Source organism: Salvia hispanica, chromosome 2 (genome assembly GCF_029641045.1).
Source record: "Salvia hispanica isolate PSC_SH4W2 chromosome 2, Shi_PSC_v1, whole genome shotgun sequence".
Taxonomy (NCBI): domain Eukaryota; kingdom Viridiplantae; phylum Streptophyta; class Magnoliopsida; order Lamiales; family Lamiaceae; genus Salvia; species Salvia hispanica.
Genome location: NC_142693.1, coordinates 38,229,767 through 38,250,736, shown reverse-complemented (window position 1 = coordinate 38,250,736; position 20,970 = coordinate 38,229,767). Strand labels below are relative to the sequence as shown.

General features: G+C 36.7%; 3 protein-coding genes, 1 long non-coding RNA gene, 1 other non-coding gene and 2 pseudogenes across 6 annotated transcripts; 4 read left to right on the top strand and 3 right to left on the bottom strand.

Moving 5' to 3' along the window:
• Window positions 1-3,244: 3,244 nt before the first annotated feature.
• LOC125200899 (uncharacterized) lies at window positions 3,245-4,336 on the bottom strand. The gene is made up of 2 exons (XM_048098724.2): window positions 3,994-4,336; window positions 3,245-3,897 (listed from the first exon to the last, which is right to left on the bottom strand). Exons 1-2 carry the CDS (start codon window positions 4,168-4,170, stop codon window positions 3,400-3,402), a joined length of 675 nt encoding a protein of 224 aa, XP_047954681.2. The 5' UTR covers window positions 4,171-4,336; the 3' UTR covers window positions 3,245-3,399.
• Window positions 4,337-4,908: 572 nt separating this feature from the next.
• Window positions 4,909-4,980, top strand: TRNAP-AGG (transfer RNA proline (anticodon AGG)). Its single transcript has one exon. It is a non-coding gene; the product is annotated as a tRNA-Pro (tRNA).
• A 1,561-nt stretch (window positions 4,981-6,541) lies between these two features.
• On the bottom strand, window positions 6,542-7,978 carry LOC125200897 (polyubiquitin-like). The gene has a single exon (XM_048098722.2). It carries the CDS (start codon window positions 7,787-7,789, stop codon window positions 6,638-6,640), a length of 1,152 nt encoding a protein of 383 aa, XP_047954679.2. The 5' UTR covers window positions 7,790-7,978; the 3' UTR covers window positions 6,542-6,637.
• Window positions 7,979-11,005: 3,027 nt separating this feature from the next.
• On the top strand, window positions 11,006-13,004 carry LOC125200896 (cytochrome P450 71AU50-like; annotated as a pseudogene). The gene is made up of 2 exons (XR_016135872.1): window positions 11,006-11,917; window positions 12,202-13,004. The product of XR_016135872.1 is annotated as a cytochrome P450 71AU50-like (transcript).
• An 840-nt stretch (window positions 13,005-13,844) lies between these two features.
• On the bottom strand, window positions 13,845-15,591 carry LOC125200901 (uncharacterized). Its single transcript, XR_007172803.2, has 2 exons — window positions 14,920-15,591; window positions 13,845-14,837 (listed from the first exon to the last, which is right to left on the bottom strand). It is a non-coding gene; the product is annotated as an uncharacterized LOC125200901 (long non-coding RNA).
• A 1,409-nt stretch (window positions 15,592-17,000) lies between these two features.
• On the top strand, window positions 17,001-17,549 carry LOC125194606 (glutathione S-transferase T3-like). The gene has a single exon (XM_048092860.2). It carries the CDS (start codon window positions 17,001-17,003, stop codon window positions 17,547-17,549), a length of 549 nt encoding a protein of 182 aa, XP_047948817.2.
• A 124-nt stretch (window positions 17,550-17,673) lies between these two features.
• Window positions 17,674-19,029, top strand: LOC148932353 (uncharacterized; annotated as a pseudogene).
• The last annotated feature ends 1,941 nt before the right edge of the window (window positions 19,030-20,970 follow it).

Genomic DNA, 20,970 nt, shown 5'->3' with positions numbered 1-20,970 from the left:
TATGATGTGATGACAAATTATATGTATCGCTGGTGCAAAAATTTAACAACTACTCTCTTTGTTCCCTAAAAATAGAAAATCTTTCTTTTTTGGACCGTTTCCTAAAAAATAGAAATACTCAATTTAAAGAAAGTTCTTTCTCTCTATGAAATGATGCTCATTTTTCACACACACATTTTTTTTTTCTATCTCTTTAATACTTTACCAATTTTGCATTAAAACTAGTATCATTCCAAAAGTTTCTATTTTAAAAATAGTGAGTGTTTAAATTTGTGATATTATATGTCGAAGTTAAAATTCATAGGAAAAAAGTAATAATTTTTTTAAAAGTTTGGTGATATTCGCCAATACCCCTAATATTTTCATTTCCATTGATTTAATTAAGTGTGATGATAAACAACCAAATTTTGTACGGTTATATTAATAATTTGATGTATTAATTATATATTAAAATAATAAATATAGTAAATGGACAAGTTAAAAAAACTTATTTGCCTTTAACCTCATTTTTTATTTTTATATCTGAGTTTCCTTCTTATTTTTTTTAAAATTTGAATAAAAGTATACACTAATTACCTTTATGGTTCTAAAAAAATAAAAAAATTATACACAAATCGTAAATATATAACCACAATATTATACACTTTCCATGTACTATATATGCATACACATACTTTAATTAAATGCATATATAAACCTATTTTTTTCAAATAAATTAGTTTTTGGTTGTACAAAATTTGGTTACATAGATTTGTTATATAATTTATGTTGTACTAGGGAAATAGTAGAAGAGGAGACATGATTTGAGATCTGTAAACATAAATGTTCCAGCACAATACATCTCAATCAATGGCTGTGCAGATGTCGACTATTTCAATTCCCAAAACCTCTCTTCAAAAAATTCCATAACTCTCCTCTTCTTTACTCCTCTCCAAAGTAGTACTAAATCACATCAAAATACAGACAACTCTTCTAATTTGGAATGTGATGGAGCTCCTCAAGTCTAGTTTCCTTTGCATTCTACTTCTCCTCCTCCTCCTCCTCTTCGGGCCGGGCTTTTCAGCAGGTTCCCACCCCCCCTCTCTCTCTCTCTCACTAGTCACTACATATATATGTATATACGTGTCTCTCTAAATGTGATGGTGATGCAGGGAGAATGCATGCGAAGAATATGGGATCAGAGGTTTATGATATTGATTACAGAGGGCCGGAGACGCACACATACAACCCGCCGCCGAACCGGGCCGGCCCCAGAGTCCCTCATCAAACCCGCCACAAGTCCAAACGGAGTGTAAGGAGAAATCTTGATAGGAAAAATTCTAGATCGTGACTTTGAAATGATCGTGAATATATTATTATTGTCTCCTTTTTTTAAAAAAAATGAAATTAATCTATTTGCATTTGTGTGATTTTTTCAAAATTGTGTTAAGTAGGACTATAATTTATGCAATGAGATTTTGAATCTTTTAATATAGTATGACTTGAATTTTGCTTGTTTTGTAAAATCTCAATTTCGTACTTGGTTTCAATTTTGGTCGAGAATTCAACATCGAAAAATTAAATCAACTTGTTTGATTTTTGAATAATAGAGGTGTCATGGTATATAATTGCACTCAATGATTCAATTTTTTGGAAGCCGAATTTTAGTTGTGGGCCAAAATCAATCTAAAAGAATAACAATTGATCATTTTTAAAAACTTTCCAAAATTCAGGCCGTAAACTATACTCAGCTCTTTTATTTAGATAAAAGGAAATTTTAGGGGTGGGTAAGCTTTTTCTGTAATTGGGCACTATAACGGATGATGATGTTCTTATTTTGTTTTCGATTGTTTGTAATGTTAATTATTAGAATTACTATGTTGTACGTAATATACTACGAGGGTTTATTAAGGGATTAAGTGCACTTCGATATATTATTCTTTGCAATATATCCTTGCGTTCGATATATTAGAATTACTATGTTGTAATATACTACGAGGTTAAAGTACTAGTATTTTTTATAAAGTAGAAATATAGAATTCTTACACGTAGCGTGCATTTATACACAATTAATTACACTAAATTGTTGACGGCAAGAAGGAAGTTGCATTTAATTTAATCAACCAACAATTTTATAATGCTTTTATTGCACCGCTCTATTCTTTTATTAGTAGCACTCTCTTTGTTACATAAAAAAAATATGTACTTTCTTTAATTTTTGTCTATTACATAAAAATATATGCATTTTCATTATGAAAAATTGTCTTTGACCCGTTATTTATGTGACCACCACAAGTGAGACGTTTCTTTCCGGCCATTATTTTAGTCTATATTTAACTTGTTAATAATATTAAAATGTGGTTGACTATTCATTTTTAACGAAACTATAATATGTACAAAATATATTTTCTTAATTAGACCAAAAGCAAAAATTGTCTTTGACCCGTTATTTATGTGACCACTACAAGTGAGACGTTTCTTTTCGGCCGTTATTTTAGTCTATATTTAACTTGTTAATAATATTAAAATGTGGTTGACTATTCATTTTTAACGAAACTATAATATGTACAAAATATATTTTCTTAATTAGACCAAAAGCTAGCTAATACACTTTATGTAAGATCAAAATATCTTAATTAGACCAAAAATTAATACACTTAATATAAGACCAAAATGCTTTTCTAAATAAATGTATAGGACCTGTTTTAGAATTTCGTCTAAATAATATTGCTAAATGTACCCAAAGTGTTCTCTTATAAATGATGTTTTGCCACTATGTCCTTCTCAAGATCGATGTTACCATTTTTTTAGTTTGTTAATAAATAAAAAATAGTTCACAAAACTAAATAGTTACGGAGTACTACTTTTTTGATACTGTAAATATCTTTGATTGATACTCCCTCCGTTCCATAGTAATGGAGGCAAAACTTTTTGGCACGGAGATTAAGAAAAATTGTGTTAGGTGAATGAATTAAAGAGGAAATAAAGTGGAAAATGAAAAAGGTAGAGAGATGAAGATAGAAAAAAGTAAGAGATAGTAAAGTAGATGTGGAAAAATGTGTTGACTTTTACTAAAAAGGGAAATGACTCTATTACTATGGAACGGAGGGAGTATTTGATAGCTAGCAGGGTATGTAAAAATAGATAGCAAGTTATTTTTGTTTAAAGATTAGCATACAAACTCAACAAAATTTATTGCTTTCAACTACTTGAGAGAAAAAAGTTTGCTTTGATACTCATGAGGATATGCATATAGGAAGTGACATATTTTGGAAATTGCAAATATATTATAATCCATCTCCTTTATGGCACTAAGAACTCAAGATATGCTGGTTGTGGAAATACTATTTGCACAAGTCACCAACATAAAGTACATATTAATACACAATAATACACACAACACAACAAATCTCTTAAGCATCAAGATTCTTGGTGGATGGTTGCTGCCACTATTCGAGCCCAATCCTTCAAATGCTTCTTCACCTTGTCCGAATCATCCGAAATCCTTAAACTCAGTATCAATGGGGAATCTAACATTTTCACAAGCCATGACTCTGACCAATATGGCCTCATGAATTTTCCATTTTTTTCTTCATCAACATCAATACGACTCCCTAAATCTTGCTCTTGGGATTTGATTCTCTGTAATCCGGGGATCAGGCTGATCACATGGCTGCTTAAGTTGTGCTCCTTGAAATCAAACCCTAAATCCATGAACCCTTTCACTTCTTCAAGCTCGAGATCGGCTGAGCTCAGAGCTTTCCGCATTGAGGTTCTTGAATATTGTTTTTGGAGTGATCTTGATGACCTAGTTTTCGTCGAAACTAGGTATAACTTTGTTGCTCTATCCTCACCTCTAGGAGTAGAAGTAGTACTAGTTTCTTCAACATGATTACTTTCTTGTCTCTTGCTCTCAACCTATAAAAATTATCACATCATATAAACAAACAAAACATAATTCACTCTTTATCTTTGAGTTTGTATGTGTAGAGAGTGACAAGTTGAGGTAGTTACCTGTGAGGAAGCTACTGCAGAAGATGGTGAAGGGATTTGTTGGTTTGGGATTGTGACTGAAATTTGGGAGATGTGTTTTGATGAATTATTTGGTGGTTTTGAGGAAATAACAATCTGGTGAAACCAGAGGTGATCCATGGCCTCAAATGGGCACATATCATATTTCTCTTTTTCCATCTCTGGGGTTTGGCACGAGACGGGGTTTTGTAAGAGGAGGAGAGATATATGACATATGAAGACAAGATGTATATATGGTGGCCTTACTTAAGGAGGGATGCAATAGTTGTAAAAAAGTAACAAGGTTAAAGTTAAGGGAAAGAAAACTGTGTGGTGGTGTATATGTTTTAGTGTTGGGATGAGACTTGGCAAGAAAAAGGAATAAGGTGAATCATAGGAATGTGGTCATGAGTTAGGGAACCTTGTTCCCCACATATTCTTCACATGTGGAATGACTAGTTTGGACATGGCCATGCCTCAAAAGGTGATAAGAACAAAACATTCTATGGTGTGAAAACAGAAGGCAATCATCAAATCAAACATTAAATTTATTAAGACAGATGGAAGAATAGTTTCATGGTTGTAGTTTGGGAGAATCAATTCTTGTTTCACGGTTGGAGCTATTCCTATTTCTCTGCTCCATGATGTATACCTCTACACTATCATCAACCAGTTGTTACTTACTAGAGTACATGATTGGAGTATGAACATGATTAATACTAGTAATATTTAGATAACAGTAATAAATTTATATTTTTAAGTGAAATAATAATCATCAAAAAAATAATACTCCCTATGCATGCATTTTTCGATTGTAATGCAAGAATTGCAATTTTGAGTCATAACAGAGTTTGGTAAATCTGATTAAGAGTATTAAACAGGATATATTAAATAAAACAGGAAATTTAATGATCAAATGGGCATTTGGTCTAGTGGTATGATTCTCGCTTAGGGTGCGAGAGGTCCCGAGTTCAATTCTCGGAATGCCCCAAAATTCTAATTTTGATTTTTTCATATATTCATTTTTGTGCTGGCCTTTTTATGAGTTTTTGCAGTATAATCAGTAATCACTTGGGCGTTAGGCAGAGCTATTCTTACAATAATATCAGTTGCATGTATTCATTTTTGTGTTGGCATTTTTCATGATTTTTGCAGTACTAGTACACATCGGCGTTAAGGCAGAGGTAAGGTAGAAAATTCAAATCTTGCTTGTTTTGCTCAACTTCTTGATTTCCTATTAGAATCTCAATGATATCCCAAAAACAATTACAATAACAGACACAGAACATGTTCAATCAATAGCGGAAGTAGCTTTACATATCATCAGCTATGCCTATGCCTTTCAAAATTCCAGGCATGCTTCTTCCGGCAGTTTGTCAGGGTCAGTTGTGAAGGAGGACTACATGACTCGTGCGCACAGGTTTCATCATTGTAAATCCTCAACACTCTGGTTGCTAGTCAGACAATTTCTTAAGCAATCCGCCCTAGCAAGTTTTTCACTCACATGTTATCTTTACATCTCCCACTTAGCATTTTTGAAACTGAAGACAACTCCATATTTTCTCATCATCATCAAATTTCCACTTCTTCCACATCCATTTTTCCAGTTGATCACATTGAAAATCATTATCTCACAGTATGAATTTGGGGTGAGATCTTGCTTCCATCTGAAAACACAAGATATTACCATCAAAATAACAATGGCAAAATGTGAGATTCACCGTTGCACTTGCTAGTATATCCGCAACAATGGGAAATACAATAGCATATGCTAACACAACTCATAGTTTCAATAAAAAAAGGGTACTGGTAGTCTAGTGACGCAGGTCAGTTCTTGAACTTCATCATGTAATAAGAAAAGATGGTTTTCACATGGGAGCAAACAAAACAAAATAATAGCTTAAACACTGCATTCCCGGCACTCAGGTTCTGTGACACCAGCATCTAGCAGGCCAACTACTCAACTCAATGGCTCATCCCCTGTACATCTACTCTGTTGTTGCAGGAATGAGATCGAGAGTGGCCTGCTACTCCAAGCAAGCCAATTCATAGAATTGAAAAATGACAAGCAGAACAGGAAATCAATCTCATGGTCTCCCCATGATAGAACATCTCTTGAAATGATTGAAAAAAGATGGGACTAGAGAACATAACATTCATATAAAGGATCACTCAGTTGATAGAACATCAGCTGTTTAAATACAAGCAGTTAAGAATAGTAAAGAGGTCACAACTCAGTGAGCTATATTTAAAGTGAATACATAACTACTTCTAACAAGTCCTTAAACCAATTATTCAGCTTCGTGACGTCCAGCAAAATACCATTCGTATTTGATGAAAATTGTATGAATATAACAACTCAAAATTGCTTCTAGAAAGACAAACCAAACTTTCTGGCAGTAAATATTACCAAATAAATGCATTCACAAATTATTCTCAAAATTCGCATGGTCACAAACAAACGCTGGGAAGGGAAAAGTAAGAAACAAAATCAGAATATCACAAACTTTGAGAAACAAGATTACTTAAAGGATGTCAGAGACTTTGCAAATTAAGGAACAGGATTACTTCATAAATGGTAGAACACGAGCATAAACCAATGATTTGAGTACAGATACCAACTTCTCAAGCTATCATAGAAATCTATTCAGAGATGATCACCACCACGGAGGCGAAGGACTAGATGCAGAGTGGACTCCTTCTGGATATTGTAGTCAGCGAGGGTACGCCCATCCTCGAGCTGCTTCCCTGCAAAGATGAGCCTCTGTTGGTCTGGTGGAATGCCCTCTTTGTCTTGAATCTTCGCCTTCACATTATCTATGGTGTCAGAGCTCTCCACCTCCAAAGTTATGGTCTTTCCAGTAAGCGTCTTGACGAATATCTGCATCCCACCGCGCAGCCTCAGAACCAAATGCAATGTCGACTCCTTCTGGATATTGTAATCGGCCAACGTCCTGCCGTCTTCGAGCTGCTTGCCGGCGAAGATCAGCCTCTGCTGGTCAGGGGGAATTCCTTCCTTATCCTGAATCTTTGCCTTGACGTTGTCGATTGTGTCAGAACTTTCCACCTCCAGAGTAATCGTCTTCCCCGTAAGGGTTTTGACGAAGATCTGCATCCCGCCGCGGAGGCGGAGAACGAGATGGAGTGTCGACTCCTTCTGGATGTTGTAGTCGGCTAGGGTTCTGCCATCTTCAAGCTGCTTCCCGGCGAAGATGAGGCGCTGCTGATCCGGCGGAATTCCCTCCTTATCCTGAATTTTGGCCTTGACGTTGTCGATTGTGTCGGAGCTCTCGACCTCCAGAGTAATCGTCTTACCGGTTAGGGTTTTGACGAAAATCTGCATCCCTCCACGAAGCCTGAGAACCAAGTGCAAAGTGGATTCCTTCTGGATGTTGTAGTCGGCTAGGGTTCTGCCGTCTTCAAGCTGCTTCCCGGCGAAGATCAACCGTTGCTGGTCAGGGGGAATTCCTTCCTTATCCTGAATTTTGGCTTTGACGTTGTCGATTGTGTCAGAGCTCTCGACTTCGAGCGTGATCGTCTTCCCCGTTAGGGTTTTGACGAAGATCTGCATCCCACCGCGGAGGCGGAGGACGAGATGAAGCGTCGATTCCTTCTGGATGTTGTAGTCGGCGAGGGTTCTGCCGTCCTCGAGCTGCTTTCCGGCGAAGATGAGGCGCTGCTGATCCGGAGGAATCCCCTCCTTATCTTGGATCTTGGCCTTGACGTTGTCGATAGTATCGGAGCTCTCGACCTCCAGAGTAATGGTCTTCCCTGTCAGGGTTTTGACGAAGATCTGCATTCTCAACGAGAATTGGGAAATAGAAGAGAGGCTTAAAGGGGAATTTAGAGATTGCAAAATGGTGAGGTGAATGAATTGAGAAATCGTGGGACTGAATTTATAGGCAGCGAATGAGGGGAAATCGCCGATCCAAAGGCGACGTTCGAGAATGTTCTACTGAGGATTCGAGGGTCGATCTTTCTAGAACAGTGATTTGGCGTTACTTTGAGGTCAAGTTTTGAAATGTATTCAGTCGGCCTAAATTGTTTGACCCTAAATAAATGTATATATTCGAAAATAAATTATGTCATTAAATAAAATCCATTTTTCAGATATTTGGTGAACGAGATAATCATTCCATATTTTCAGAGAATCTGATAGAATGGAAGCCCTGCACTAATATTCATTTACTTCTTCCGTTTTAATTTATTTTATAACTCGACTATTAGAGCGTTAGCAAACGATGACTTCTCTCGGAGCTCATCTCAGAGCCTATTTTCACTTTTTCCTGTTATGTCAGCAGACTATCTTAGCGTCTATCTCCCTGCAATGAGAGTCCATTCAAAGCCTATCTTATTTCCACATCATCATTACTTTTATATATTTCACTTGTAATTGTTGGTGTAAATTAGAGACAACGTAATATACGACAAAAAACAAATTCATTAAAATAAAATAAAACATCATACATTAAAAAAAAGATAAAGATATAAAACATAATAAAAAAACAACGACCCATTAACCCTATGAATTTGGGATAATCCTTCAGTCGTAGATATATTTCCCAGTACTTGAAGACTCTCGCAATGCCATCGTAGAAATCGTGAAATTTAGCACACTCATACACCAGGCATTTTCAATGCTTGCGTAGATCGTCGGACTGGTGTGTCGGGGTCCCTACGGGCTTTACTTGTTCGTATCTTTTCGTGATGCGCCCCGAGAAATCGCAATTGTTGGCTAAAATCGGGTCCTCGGAGATCTCCGTTCACCAATGAGCAAGAGCAATCGACTCCTCTATGGAATAGGTACTCATCATCCGCCCAGCTTCAGACGCCTCCCTGACTGTCTCCTTCTTCTTCCCTTCATGTCAGGCACTTTGTTGCTGAAGTTCATATTACCGTGGTGAGAAGTCATAGAATTGAAATTGAGATTAGAAAGGGATGAATGTGAATTGATGAAGAATGAGGTATATATAATGAATTAAAAATTGAATTTTTTTTTAAAAAGTGGATACCGGCTCCATCATCGACCCGAGCCCCCGTAATGGAGGCCCATTGAAACGAATAAAGTAAAAAAGAAAAAATAAAACAAGAGAAAAAATATAGTAGAGAGAGATTAAAGATAAAGTAAAAAGAAGTGAATTAATTATTGCCAAAACTGAAATTGATTAAATGATTAATCTATGTTCCTAGAGCATTCACAACCCATGACTCCCACCAATTTATTATTATTTTTATTATATTATTATTATTATTATTATTATTATTATTATTTTTTAATTTTTTTCTTCATGCATTAGGACACAACTGCCATAAACCATGCACCTCTTCCCACAATAAAGGGCTCGGCAAAGTATGGAGGGGTAAGTTATGGGATAAGTATCAAGATGATTAGAGTGGATATAGTTATTTTCTTTCATTAAGAATATTGATCGAGTATTGATATGTGTTATGTTATGTGTTTGATTATGTATGATTTGTGTTTTATTCAACTGTCAATGTGTGTATCTTTGTCATTTTGTGAATAAAAACTTTGTGATGAAATGCCCTCTCTTTTATTTTCTTTGTTTTTAAGCAATTGAGAGTAATTTATAACCATTTGATAATACTAATACATGAAACATGGACTAAAAGCAGGGTGAAATTAGATCTCACAACAAGGATACTTAATTATAGATACCCTGTAATAGTGCCATATATTGGTACTTATCTCACATTTGACCATTTTTATGCACATTTAATCACCATAAGTTGCCGAAAATTTGTAATGATCATCACAATAGATTCTAGACATACAATATAGTTTCCTTGACGTGAAATCAGACTTTCAAATGTTAATTTGGAACGCATTCGGAAGAACTTGTAGCAATCACATGAAGTAAACTATTTAACCTTGATGTTGTTGATTCTAGACCGATATAAACAGAATATATGAGATATCTATAAACTATTCAACTTTCATGTGTGTTGATCGAAAACTTGTTCCTTAGAAAGTTAATTGACTAAACAAATTAGATTTGACTTCATCAATAGATTGTTAATGAAGTTGCATAAATAGTAGTATATGCTGAATACTTAGCTAGAAGACACCTTGAACATTTGAACTAGAAAGTTCCCCATCAGAAAAGTATCCAAGTGGATGATGGGTGCTTTTAGTTGGATTCCTGTATACGAAGTCAATAAACATGATCACTAGCTATGAAAATCAGAGTAGTTTAATTAATAATTTTATTCTGACTTTTAGGCTGAATTATGCATAAGAAATCTTGTAATCAATGAAGTATTGTCATATAAAACGCCTTTCTTTCTTTCTTTCTTTTATTTTGATAAATGAAAATTTTAAAAGCTGGGCAACAATGACTTAAAATTAAGTTTTTTTGGTGAGATAAATATAAATTTTTGAAGACACACAACGGTAGACTTAAAACTTAAAGAAAATTTCATAGACAGGGAGTATATGGCTTAATTTCTTTTTTCAATTCAAGTCCCTTTTTCTCATTAATATTTTTGTATTGAAAAGTAATATGGTGTCATAATTTGGTTGGTTTTCACTTGATATTTCGTCTCGCTGATGTAGTTGCCCAATAGTATTGGTACGTAAAATAATCATTCATTTTGAACATGAAGGAATTAATTTGAACATGTAGATCGTAAAAAATTGAAAACATCAATTCGTTGTGAGGACTTAGAATTCACATTCCATGCAGGCAAAAACTTTATATTTTGAATTTATAGAACGACCGAAGCCATTAATATGCTAGATTTAAATTGCAAACTGTAGTTAGTTTCGAGGATACAATTCATGATTTAATTAATCAAGCATATGACATTATGTGATGAGGTTGTTCTAGTTCTAATACAAAAAAGTCATACTAGCAATTATTCCAAAATTAATATTACAAATCGAAATGAAGATAATTCTACGAGAAGAACCTCAATTATCAAGCTTTAAAAGATCTACAATACCACTATAAATGCATAGTTAAGAGTACACTCTAATAAATAGTTTAAGTCGTAGTTTATCCAAATAATGATCATGAATTCCCAGTTTCTGTAATTCACAATTGCAACAAAAAATGGGTTGGATTTGGGTAATGGCAGCAGCAACAATCACATTCCTCTACCTAATTCACGTTCATCAATGGCGGCAGAACAAGAAGAAACTCCCTCCCGGCCCGAAAGGGCTTCCGATCATCGGCCATTTCCATCTACTAAGCAAGAATCCGCACCAAGACCTCCACCGTCTGGCCCGCAAACACGGCCCGATCATGTACACCCGCTTCGGCTCCATCCCAACCATCGTCGTCTCCGGGCTCTTTCTCAAACCCACGACCTCATCTTCGCCAACCGGCCCCACCATTGCCACCACGAGGCCGCCTACTACCTCAGCTACGAGCAGCGCAGCATCGTCTTCGGCCGCTACGGCCCTTATTGGCGCAGCATGCGCAAGCTCTGCACGCTCGAGCTCCTCAGCCCCCTCAAGATCGCCCAGTTCCGGCCCGTGAGGGAGGTGGAGCTGCGGCTACTAGTGGCGGAGCTGAGGGAGGCGGTTGGGGCGGTGGATTTGAGCGCGAGGGTCATGTCTCTCAGTGCGGATATGGTGTGCTCGATGGTGTTTGGGAGGAAGTTTACGGACGGGGAGTTCGATGAGAGGGGGTTTAAGGAGGTGATGGCGGAGACGATGGCTGAGGCGGCTGCGTTCAACCTCGGCGACTATTTCTCCTGCCTCAGGTGGATGGACCTTCAGGGGTCGGCCAGGCGGCTCAAGAAGCTTAGCGGTATTTTCGATAGGTTTCTTGAGAGGATTATTGATGATCATGTTGGCAAAAAGGAGAGGAGTCATGATTACGTGGATACCATCATGGCCATTCTTGACTCTGGGGAGGCCGGATTCGACCTCGACAGCCGCCATGTCAAGGCCATTCTTCTGGTAATATTCCCACTCTTATGTAAAGAATACTTATAACAGAGAATAAAATAATAGAGAATAAAAGTATTATTTTTTCGCTAAAAAAGAAAATTTGATCATTTATAATGGAACGATAAAAAAGAAATTTCGTAATGAAAAGGAAGGACTATGGTTTCTCGTATTGTTATTCTTAGTTAAAAAAGACTTATATGGAGTACTATACCTTTTAATTCTATGAAGCATTTTCTATAATCAAGAAGTTACATAGTTAAGAAAAAGTGACTTTACAAGTTAATGTTGGATAGGATATGTTGCTAGCTGGAGTGGACACTTCAGCAGCAGCGATAGAATGGACCATGTCTGAGTTGATTAGACGTCCAAAAGAAATGAAGAAACTTGGTAAAGAATTGGAAGAAAAGGTGGGAGAAATCAAATGGTGGAAGAATGTCATCTCTCTAGCCTCAAGTACCTTGATTGTATCATCAAGGAATCTATGAGGCTCCACCCCGTGGGCTCGTTGCTCATACACGAGGCCATGGAAGAGTGCGAGATCAACGGGTTTCACATTCCAAATAAAACACGAGTTCTTGTGAATGTTTGGGCCATTGGGAGGGATCCGGAAGCATGGACTGACCTTGAAATATTTGATCCAGAGAGATTCCAAGGGACCAACGTTGAGCTTTCGGGTCGAGATTTTAAGCTCATACCATTCGGGTCAGGTAGAAGGGGTTGCCCGGGGCTACAGTTGGGACTAACTGTAGTTAGTTTGACAGTAGCGCAATTGGTTCATTGCTTTGATTGGGAGCTCCTTGATAGAACAAAACCACATGATTTGGACATGTCCGAGCATTTTGGTTTGGTCACCTCTAGGGCCAAGCATCTCATGGCTATTCCAGTTTACAGGTTGCATGTTTGAATGGGTTACCGAATTCTCCACTTCATTACCATGGTGATATGCATTGTGCATGCAGGAGATCTTAGTGCAATAATTATAATGTGGAAGTGATGAGTAGGAAAAGTTATTACCGAAAAAAAAGTTACGAGATGGTAAAGGTATTCAAGTGTAGTTGCTAATAGCTAAATTATGATCGTTATATTTTTTCCTTCAGATTTTTATTAGTTTTTGAGAGATACCTTGAGGTTTTATTCATGAAACCAAGCTATTACACTATCTCTGCACATTAGAGCATCTCCAATGCAAATAGGCCAGCCATAGGCCAGCCACTCTCTCTCACTGCCACGTCAGCAGCACTAAAAATCCACATGCCACATCAAATTTAGGCCAGCCATAGGCCAGCCGCAATAAAAATAATTCAAAAAATACTACATTTACGGAATTAAAATTACGATTAAATTACAGAATTAAATTTACGACATATATACGGGAAAAATTCGTTAATTTTATTTAAATAAAAAAAGTACATTAACTAAAAAAAAAAAAATACATAATAAAAAAAATATCCGGACTTCCACACACGAGCCACCGCCCCACTCTACTCCTCACTAATTTATTAAAAAAATACATTAAAAAATGTTAGTATGCCTTGAATCCGTTATAGTTTGCCGTTAGCCGAGTCAGTGGGTCAAGGGGGGCGACGCCCCTTGCCATGGGGGTCCGGGGGCGCGGAGAAGCCACCGGCCCGACGCTATGACATGTTTCTGTTTTAGGTCTTAATTTTGTATTAGGTCTAGCCCGTCGTCTGTGTGTCTATTTAAAAATTACAAAATTAAAAAAAATCATAAAAAAAATATTAAAAAAATACTCCCTCCGTCCCAGCTAAGATGACACATTGCTTAGCCGGCACGGAATTTTAGGAGTTATTGATTAAAGTGTTTAATTGGAGAGAGAAAATGTTGATGTAAGTATTAAAGTAGAAAGATAAAGAAAGATGAATAATTTAATAGGAGTGAGAAAAAGTTGTTGAGTGTATTAATTGGAGAGAGAAAGTTTCCAAAAAAGGAAATGTGTCATCTTAGTTGGGATAACCTAAAAAGGAAAACGTGTCATCTTAAGCGGGACAGAGGGACAGAGGGAGTACATTATATAGTTTTTCAAAAATTAAAAAAAAAATTAAAAAATAGCGCTGGCCAATCGGCACACCACAATGGCGGCCAGCGCATCGACCAGCACACCCGAATCGGCTAGCCCAAGCCGCTTTTCTCGCCGATTCTCGGCTAGCCTGCTGCAATGGTTCGGCTAGCCGGCATTGGAGATGCTCTTATATTGGTGGTTGGGGGAAAACTACAGTTTATCATCACTAAAATGAAACTAAGGATCCAAAACCAGGGGATGAACTCTTTTGGTTCAACCGCCCAAGCATCCTGTTCATTTTTGTTCCATACAAGATAATCAGCATCTTTATTTCTCAAAATTTCCACCACAGCTGAGTTACAGGTAAGTTAGCCTGATAGATATATCCCTTCATTCTCTCTGTTTTAGTATTAGTTCTAGCTAGCCTTTTTGTTTGGCCTTGAGTAAATATTTGAGGTGAGATTCTGCTTCCATCATCAAAATAACAATGGGGTGAGTCAAACATGAAACCGACCATACTTAACGAAATAATAGGTACTACTATAACACTGCATTCCTGGAACCAGAATGTGAGGATGCAGATAAAGAAGAAGCATCACTCAGGTTTTGTGACACCAGCATCTAGCAGACCACTACTCCACTCCATGGCTGTGGCTCATTCCCTGTTCATGTAGTGCATTATTACAGCAATGAACTCGAGAAGCGGGGCCCTGTTCCTCCAAGCACATAAAATCATAGAATTGAAAAATAGCAAAGCAGAACAGGAAATCTCATGAAATGGTCGACAATAGATGGAGATTACAGAACATCAAGGGGCAAGGGCCTATGACTCCGCAGTTCTCATGCCAACACCAGCTGTTCAAAATTCAAATACAAACTGATGTCCATTTCTGTTCACCTAAGCAATGTCTTTTTCATAATACGGAATAGTTAAGCGAAATTCAAGGCCACTTCTGCTCTTAGGGGGTGCAAAGGTGAAGTGAATACTTACTTGCATCTAATCCTTATCCCATCTAGTGTTCATGTGATGCCCAGCAAAATACCAATTTTAAGAACACAGGGATTCACGCGTGAAACGAAATTTGTATGAATAAAACAACTGACGAAGCAGAGTGCTACGACTTATACGCTTCTGAGAGAGGCTTAAAGGGGAATTTAGAGATTGTATGAATGAATTTAGCAAACGTGGAAGTGAATTTATAGGGAAATTGCCGATCCAAAGGCGGTGGGTGACGTTCGAGAATGTTCTACTTGGGACCCAAGGATCGATTCTTCTCGAACGTTGAACGATGATTTGGTGTTATTTTTTTCCTTTTGAAATGTAAGTCGTTCTAAATTGTTTGACCCTAATAAATGTGAATACTCAATAATAAATTATTTCATCAAATAAACTTCCAATTTTAGAGATTTTGCCTTTTGGTAATCGAGATCCTCGTTCCTCATACAACATAATTTTTCTTTTTAATAAAATTCAAATTCGTATGTAACACCAGGGGGTGTTTGGTAGGTCTAAACTCTAAATAATTTGGTACGAATGTTTCGATCGTATCTCTATAAATAATTTGTAGGAATGTAAGTTTTTTTAGGCTACTTAGCATTTGTATTTGTTAAGCATTAGTTTAGGCGTGCTAAACAAGTAAGCACAAGTTTGCTATTGCATCTCATTATAGTGATTGGTGAATGTGTAATTAAAGGGATGCGATTTTATAGTTGTTGTCTTGTTGATTATGGGCAACTGATTGGAATTAAGCGACTTTGAGGTTGGATTAGGCAGTAAAAAAAAACATTATTTTAGCGTCCTTCGAATCTACAGTTATGATGAAACTCTAACATATATTATACAAGATACTTAATCAATGTTTTTCACGCCCACAAAAATATTACTCCTTCCTTTCTCATTCAAGATAATCATCTTTCTTTTTTTTTTTTTTGTCCCAATCAAGATGATCACTTTCCAGTTTTAGAAATAACCTCCTCTCTCATTTCTCCTTACTAAAATATTCAACTTCTTTTTTCTCTTTATTTTATTCCATCTAACAACACTTGCAAAAATCTCGTGCCACTCAAGATTGTTGTCATCTTAAGTGGGATGGAGGGAGTACTAGTATTTGAGTTGGGACTTGAGTGTTTAGAAATTGGATATTATTAGACCACCTCCATCAGTAACACTCCACACAATATTACCCATAAAAAACAAGATAAGTATAAATAAAAGTAATTCTAAAACAATAAACACCAACCGCCCCTCATCAATTGGGAGCACTCTGCGCCACCAAACAAAGTGAGGGGCACATGCCACTGTCATAATATCATTGGCTGAATATTGATTTCCTTTTTATTTTTGTTTTTTCATTTTTTATTATTGATGTATTTATTATTTGATTATTGTACTACATGTATATTGTAATAAATTTGCAAAATAACAATATAATTCTACATCACATTTTCAATCTTCAAAATTTTGCACTGCATTAAATTTTGATTGTTTTATTAATTATTTTTTTTTTATTCAATGATTATTACATTTATCTATATATATCTTTTCAAATATCATGTGAATTATTCTTCCAAAAAAATCATGTGAACAACTCTTCCATAAAATGACATCTGACTATTATTTTTTATTATTTGCTACTACATTGTGCTTCACTTTTCTATATATATCCCACTTAACATGTACAACTCCTCAAAAAAGCAACCAAATCATCCAAATTATTGCCCTTTCATTCTTGTTTTGATAAATTTGGTTTTATGGATCCAAATCATCAAAATTATCGCTCTTGTTTCCCAAACTATTTTAATTCCCAAAATTATCCACAATCATCAAAATATCCAAGTTTGCAAAATTTTCCAAATTTTGCACCACCTTATCAGAATCCCCAATCATTTTCAAATCCTGAGTATTCACAAAACTTTGAATTATCTCCAAATCTAAGCCAAATTCCTACATCCACTGAAATTCCCACATCAAACAATGTCGCCCAAAACTTGTTCGGAGATGCCCAACAAGAGAACAAAAAGAAGAGGAACTCAAACAATGTAAGTTGGGTTGTGAAAGAAGATTTAGCACTTATGTCTTCTTGGGTCCATGCAAGCGTAGATAGTGTGCGTGGTAAACATCAGAAGGGAGATGCACTATGGGTACGTGTGAAAAAATTGTATCACGAAGCTCAAGCAAAAAATCCAGCTGAAATTAACAAAAGAAATGTGGATTCTATGAAGAGTCGATGGAAACGACTTAACGAAAATGCAAACAAATGGGTGGCTGCTTGCAGAGAAGCAAACGCGCGAAGGAGGAGTGGAATGAGCGACCAAGATGTTGAGAATGAAGCTCATAGCATCTACCAAGCAGGAGGCGGCAACAAATTTCAAGATTTGATAGTGTTTAATGAAGTTATGAGCAAACATCAAAAGTGGAGTATTCATGATACAACACAGGTATTTCCTGACAATGAAAATGTTGGTTATGAACAAGATGGTAGCAATTCAAAGAGGACAAAGACTTCTGAATCTGGCGAGTATACTATCCCTTCAAATCCGGAAACTCCTACATCTGGCCATTCAACTAGTTCTCGACCTATGGGCAGAGACAAGGCAAAAAGAAAAGGAAAAGTAAGGTAACACAATCTGATTCTACTAATGCTCAAGTTGCTGCAGAACTTCATGCACTAAGGCTAGCTAAAGATAATGAGAAGGAACTAGTGAAGGTGTATGTTGGTGTGAAAACTCATTCCACCTCCAAAAAATGTCTTCTAGTGAAAACTCATCACTTTCATCAGATTCAAGTTCTGATGATTCAAATATCATAGCACTCAATGAATGGGAGGAACGAGTTTCTCAACAAAATCATCAAATCTATACAATTGTTGAGAACATGTTATCCGCCAATCATAATCTAATTGTAGGGGCTCAAGATTCTACAGTTAGAAAAAGGTATTGTGAAAGGCAACGCTAGATTGGTGCTGAGAGTTTGATCAATGACTACTTTAGTCCCAACCCGACATATGGGCCAGAGGTCTTCCGACGCCGATTTCGCATGCACAAATCTGTATTCCTTCGGATTGTAGAAGCTTTTACTGCTAATGATGAGTATTTTCAAGAGAGACGCGATGCTACAAGGAGACAAAGTTTGTCATCGTTACAGAAATGTACCGGAGCTATGCGGGTGCTGGCGTATGGGACATCATCCGATGTCGTTGATGAATATTTGCGGATGAGTTCAACGGTGACGAGAGATTCTCTAATACATTTCGTTGAAGGTGTTATCTCATGTTTTGGTGCCACATATCTTAGAAGACCTACTGAACAAGATCTCGCTAATTCTATATGTAGCAAATCAACGTGGTTTTCCAGGCATGATTGGGATATAGAGTGCATGCATTGGGAATGGAAGAATTGTCTTAACGCATGGGCTGGACAATATACAGGGAGAATTGGAAAACCAACGATCATTTTGGAAGTTGTTGCATCATACGACTTATGGATATGGCATGCATTCTTTGGAACTCCAGGTTCGTGCAATGATATTAATGTACTCCATAGGTCTCCTGTTTTTAATGATGTCTTAGAAGGTCGAGCACCATCCGTTAATCACGTAGTAAATGGTCATCAATATAATAGGGCATATTATGTTACTGATGGCATATACCCTGCATGGGCTGCATTTGTGAAGTCAATTGCTTCTCCACAAATTCAAAAGCATAAGTTGTTTGCTCAATTCCATGAGTCTATCAGAAAAGATGTTGAGCGAGCATTTGGAGTCCTACAAGTGCGTTTCGCATTTTTGCAAAGGCCAAGCCTTGTTTGGGACAAGATGTTGATGGGAAAAATTATGATTGCTTGTATAATCATGCATAATATGATAGTAAAAGATGAACGTGATACATATCAAAATTATTATGTTCCTACTGAGTTTTTTGAAGATACCCCTACAAGAGCACAAGAAGGAAATGCTGAAGCTTTTTGCTACTCTACTCAACGGATCGGGAGTTTGTTTTCTTATATAACAAATCGAGATCAACTCCGCAATAGAGAAGCTCATATTGCTCTTCGAGATGATTTGATTGAGCTCATTTGGGATAAATTTGGCACAAATAGTTGAATGTGTAATGTTTATCTTTTTTAGTAAGCTTTCTTATTTTTCACTTTAGTTTGTAATTTGGTTTGTTTATTTTCTATTATTGTACCGTATTTCTTTTATTTGTGTATATTTATTATGTTGTACTTCACTTATATATGGATGTGTAATAATTTTTATTATAAATTTGAATTATAAAATAATTTATATAATTTTTATATGAGTTTTTTAATATATTTGAATAAATATAAAATTTATATTGATTGAAAGTATATGAAAAAGAAAATATGTATTGGGGTTGAGTTGGGGTCATTGATGGAGGTAAAAGTTTTAATAAGTTGGGGGTTGTATATGTGGATGAAAGAGAAATGAGTATTTTATTCAAAAGTTGATTGTGGTTGGGTTGGGTGGGTGCCACCAATGGGGATAGTTAGTAATAATAATAACTTTTAAGCAAACTAGTGTCGCAACACGAAGCGGATCACCTCCGTCATACGCTACACCATTTGCTACCCCACCAATAAAATGGCGACATGTGTTTATTGTTTAAAATATTAAAAAACAATCAAAGTCATATGTGGCACCTTCTTCACAAAATATTGTCAACGCATTCATCTTCCTTTTTTACTGATAATCGCCGCTGAAAAATCCAAAGCAGCATTACCACCACGATGCCTCCGAGCATCACTACTAGTCGCTAGCAATGACGGACCCAAGTGGGGTCGAGTGGGGTCGACCGACCCCACCGTCGCCCAACGAGCACTGCCGGAAACTCCATTTACCTTGACCCCGAGCAGCAGATCTCAACCACAATCCTTCAGGCTTCGCCGGAAATTAAAGAAAAAGATAGAGAATTTCGTGATTCTTGGGAAGATTAGTTGAGAGAAATGGAGAGACCAGAGTAGAGTTTCAGATCTACTATGAAGAAGACGAGTAATTAGTTGATAAATGGGCTATATATTGGGCCTACTATTAAAATTATAAGCTCTTTACTTCATACTATAAATTGTGACAGGTACACTTAATTGAATTAAAATAGTTATTGATTAAATAAAACATAATTATATTTACAATTTTTTATTGGTGATAATTCATTTTAACTTAATAGAATTTATAATTTTTTTCTAAATCATTGATAAACATTAAAGTGATTATTTTAAAAAATATTTAAATACAACTTAAAAATAAGAGTACTACTTATTTATAATAGAAAATAAACTATTTAAATTATAACATATGTATTAAATAATTAATTAAATATTACTATATTTTATTATTTTGTACTCTTCCGTCTCACAAAAGATGTCACACTTGTGGGACGGCACGTGATTTTAGGAGGTTTTGTTTTGTGAGTATAGTGGAGAGAGAAAATATAATTTTTATATTAATGTGAGGGGAAACTTTTATCAAAAATGGAAATGTAACATTTTTTATGGGACAAACTAAAAAGGAAAGTGAGACATCTTTTATGGGACGGAGGGAGTATTGTGTTCGATCTCACGAGTTTCAGTTCCTGGTTTCGGCATTGGTCGCTAGCCACCGAAATCTCCGATCACCTGGCCACCTCTGCCTCTCTCTCTCTCTCGTTCCCCTTACTTCTCCCCGCCTACAAGCTCCAACACCTCTCAGATCCCCTGCATATCGCCACCGGCTATTCGATCTCCACCAAATGGCAGCCACTTTCCCCACTGCCGCCTGACTGGTTGCTCGGATTCTTCTTCCGGCACCTCATCTCACAGATATCCCCCCATCCAGTCCATTGTCAACATTAGGAAGCTCGCCCTCCTCACCGTAACCACTACAACTTCCTCCCCGACCTATCGCAATCCCTAAGTTTCGGTTTGCTCTCGGGAAGTTGGACGCTCGGACTGCAACCTCCCCCCCCAGCTGGTCCACCGCCGGGTCGGTTGTAGATTTAGAGAGTGCGACGGTGGAGCAGTGGTGGCTGGACCGGGGTGAACAGCA

Excerpts from the sequence above, each read along its gene's own strand:
- LOC125200897 (XM_048098722.2), bottom strand. The coding sequence starts at position 7,789 with ATGCAGATCTTCGTCAAAACCCTGACAGGGAAGACCATTACTCTGGAG.
- LOC125194606 (XM_048092860.2), top strand. The coding sequence starts at position 17,001 with ATGTCTTCTTGGGTCCATGCAAGCGTAGATAGTGTGCGTGGTAAACAT.
- LOC125200899 (XM_048098724.2), bottom strand. The coding sequence starts at position 4,170 with ATGGAAAAAGAGAAATATGATATGTGCCCATTTGAGGCCATGGATCAC. Across the intron at positions 3,898-3,993 it reads CTGCAGTAGCTTCCTCACAG|GTTGAGAGCAAGAGACAAGA; the intron begins GTAACTACCTCA and ends TAATTTTTATAG.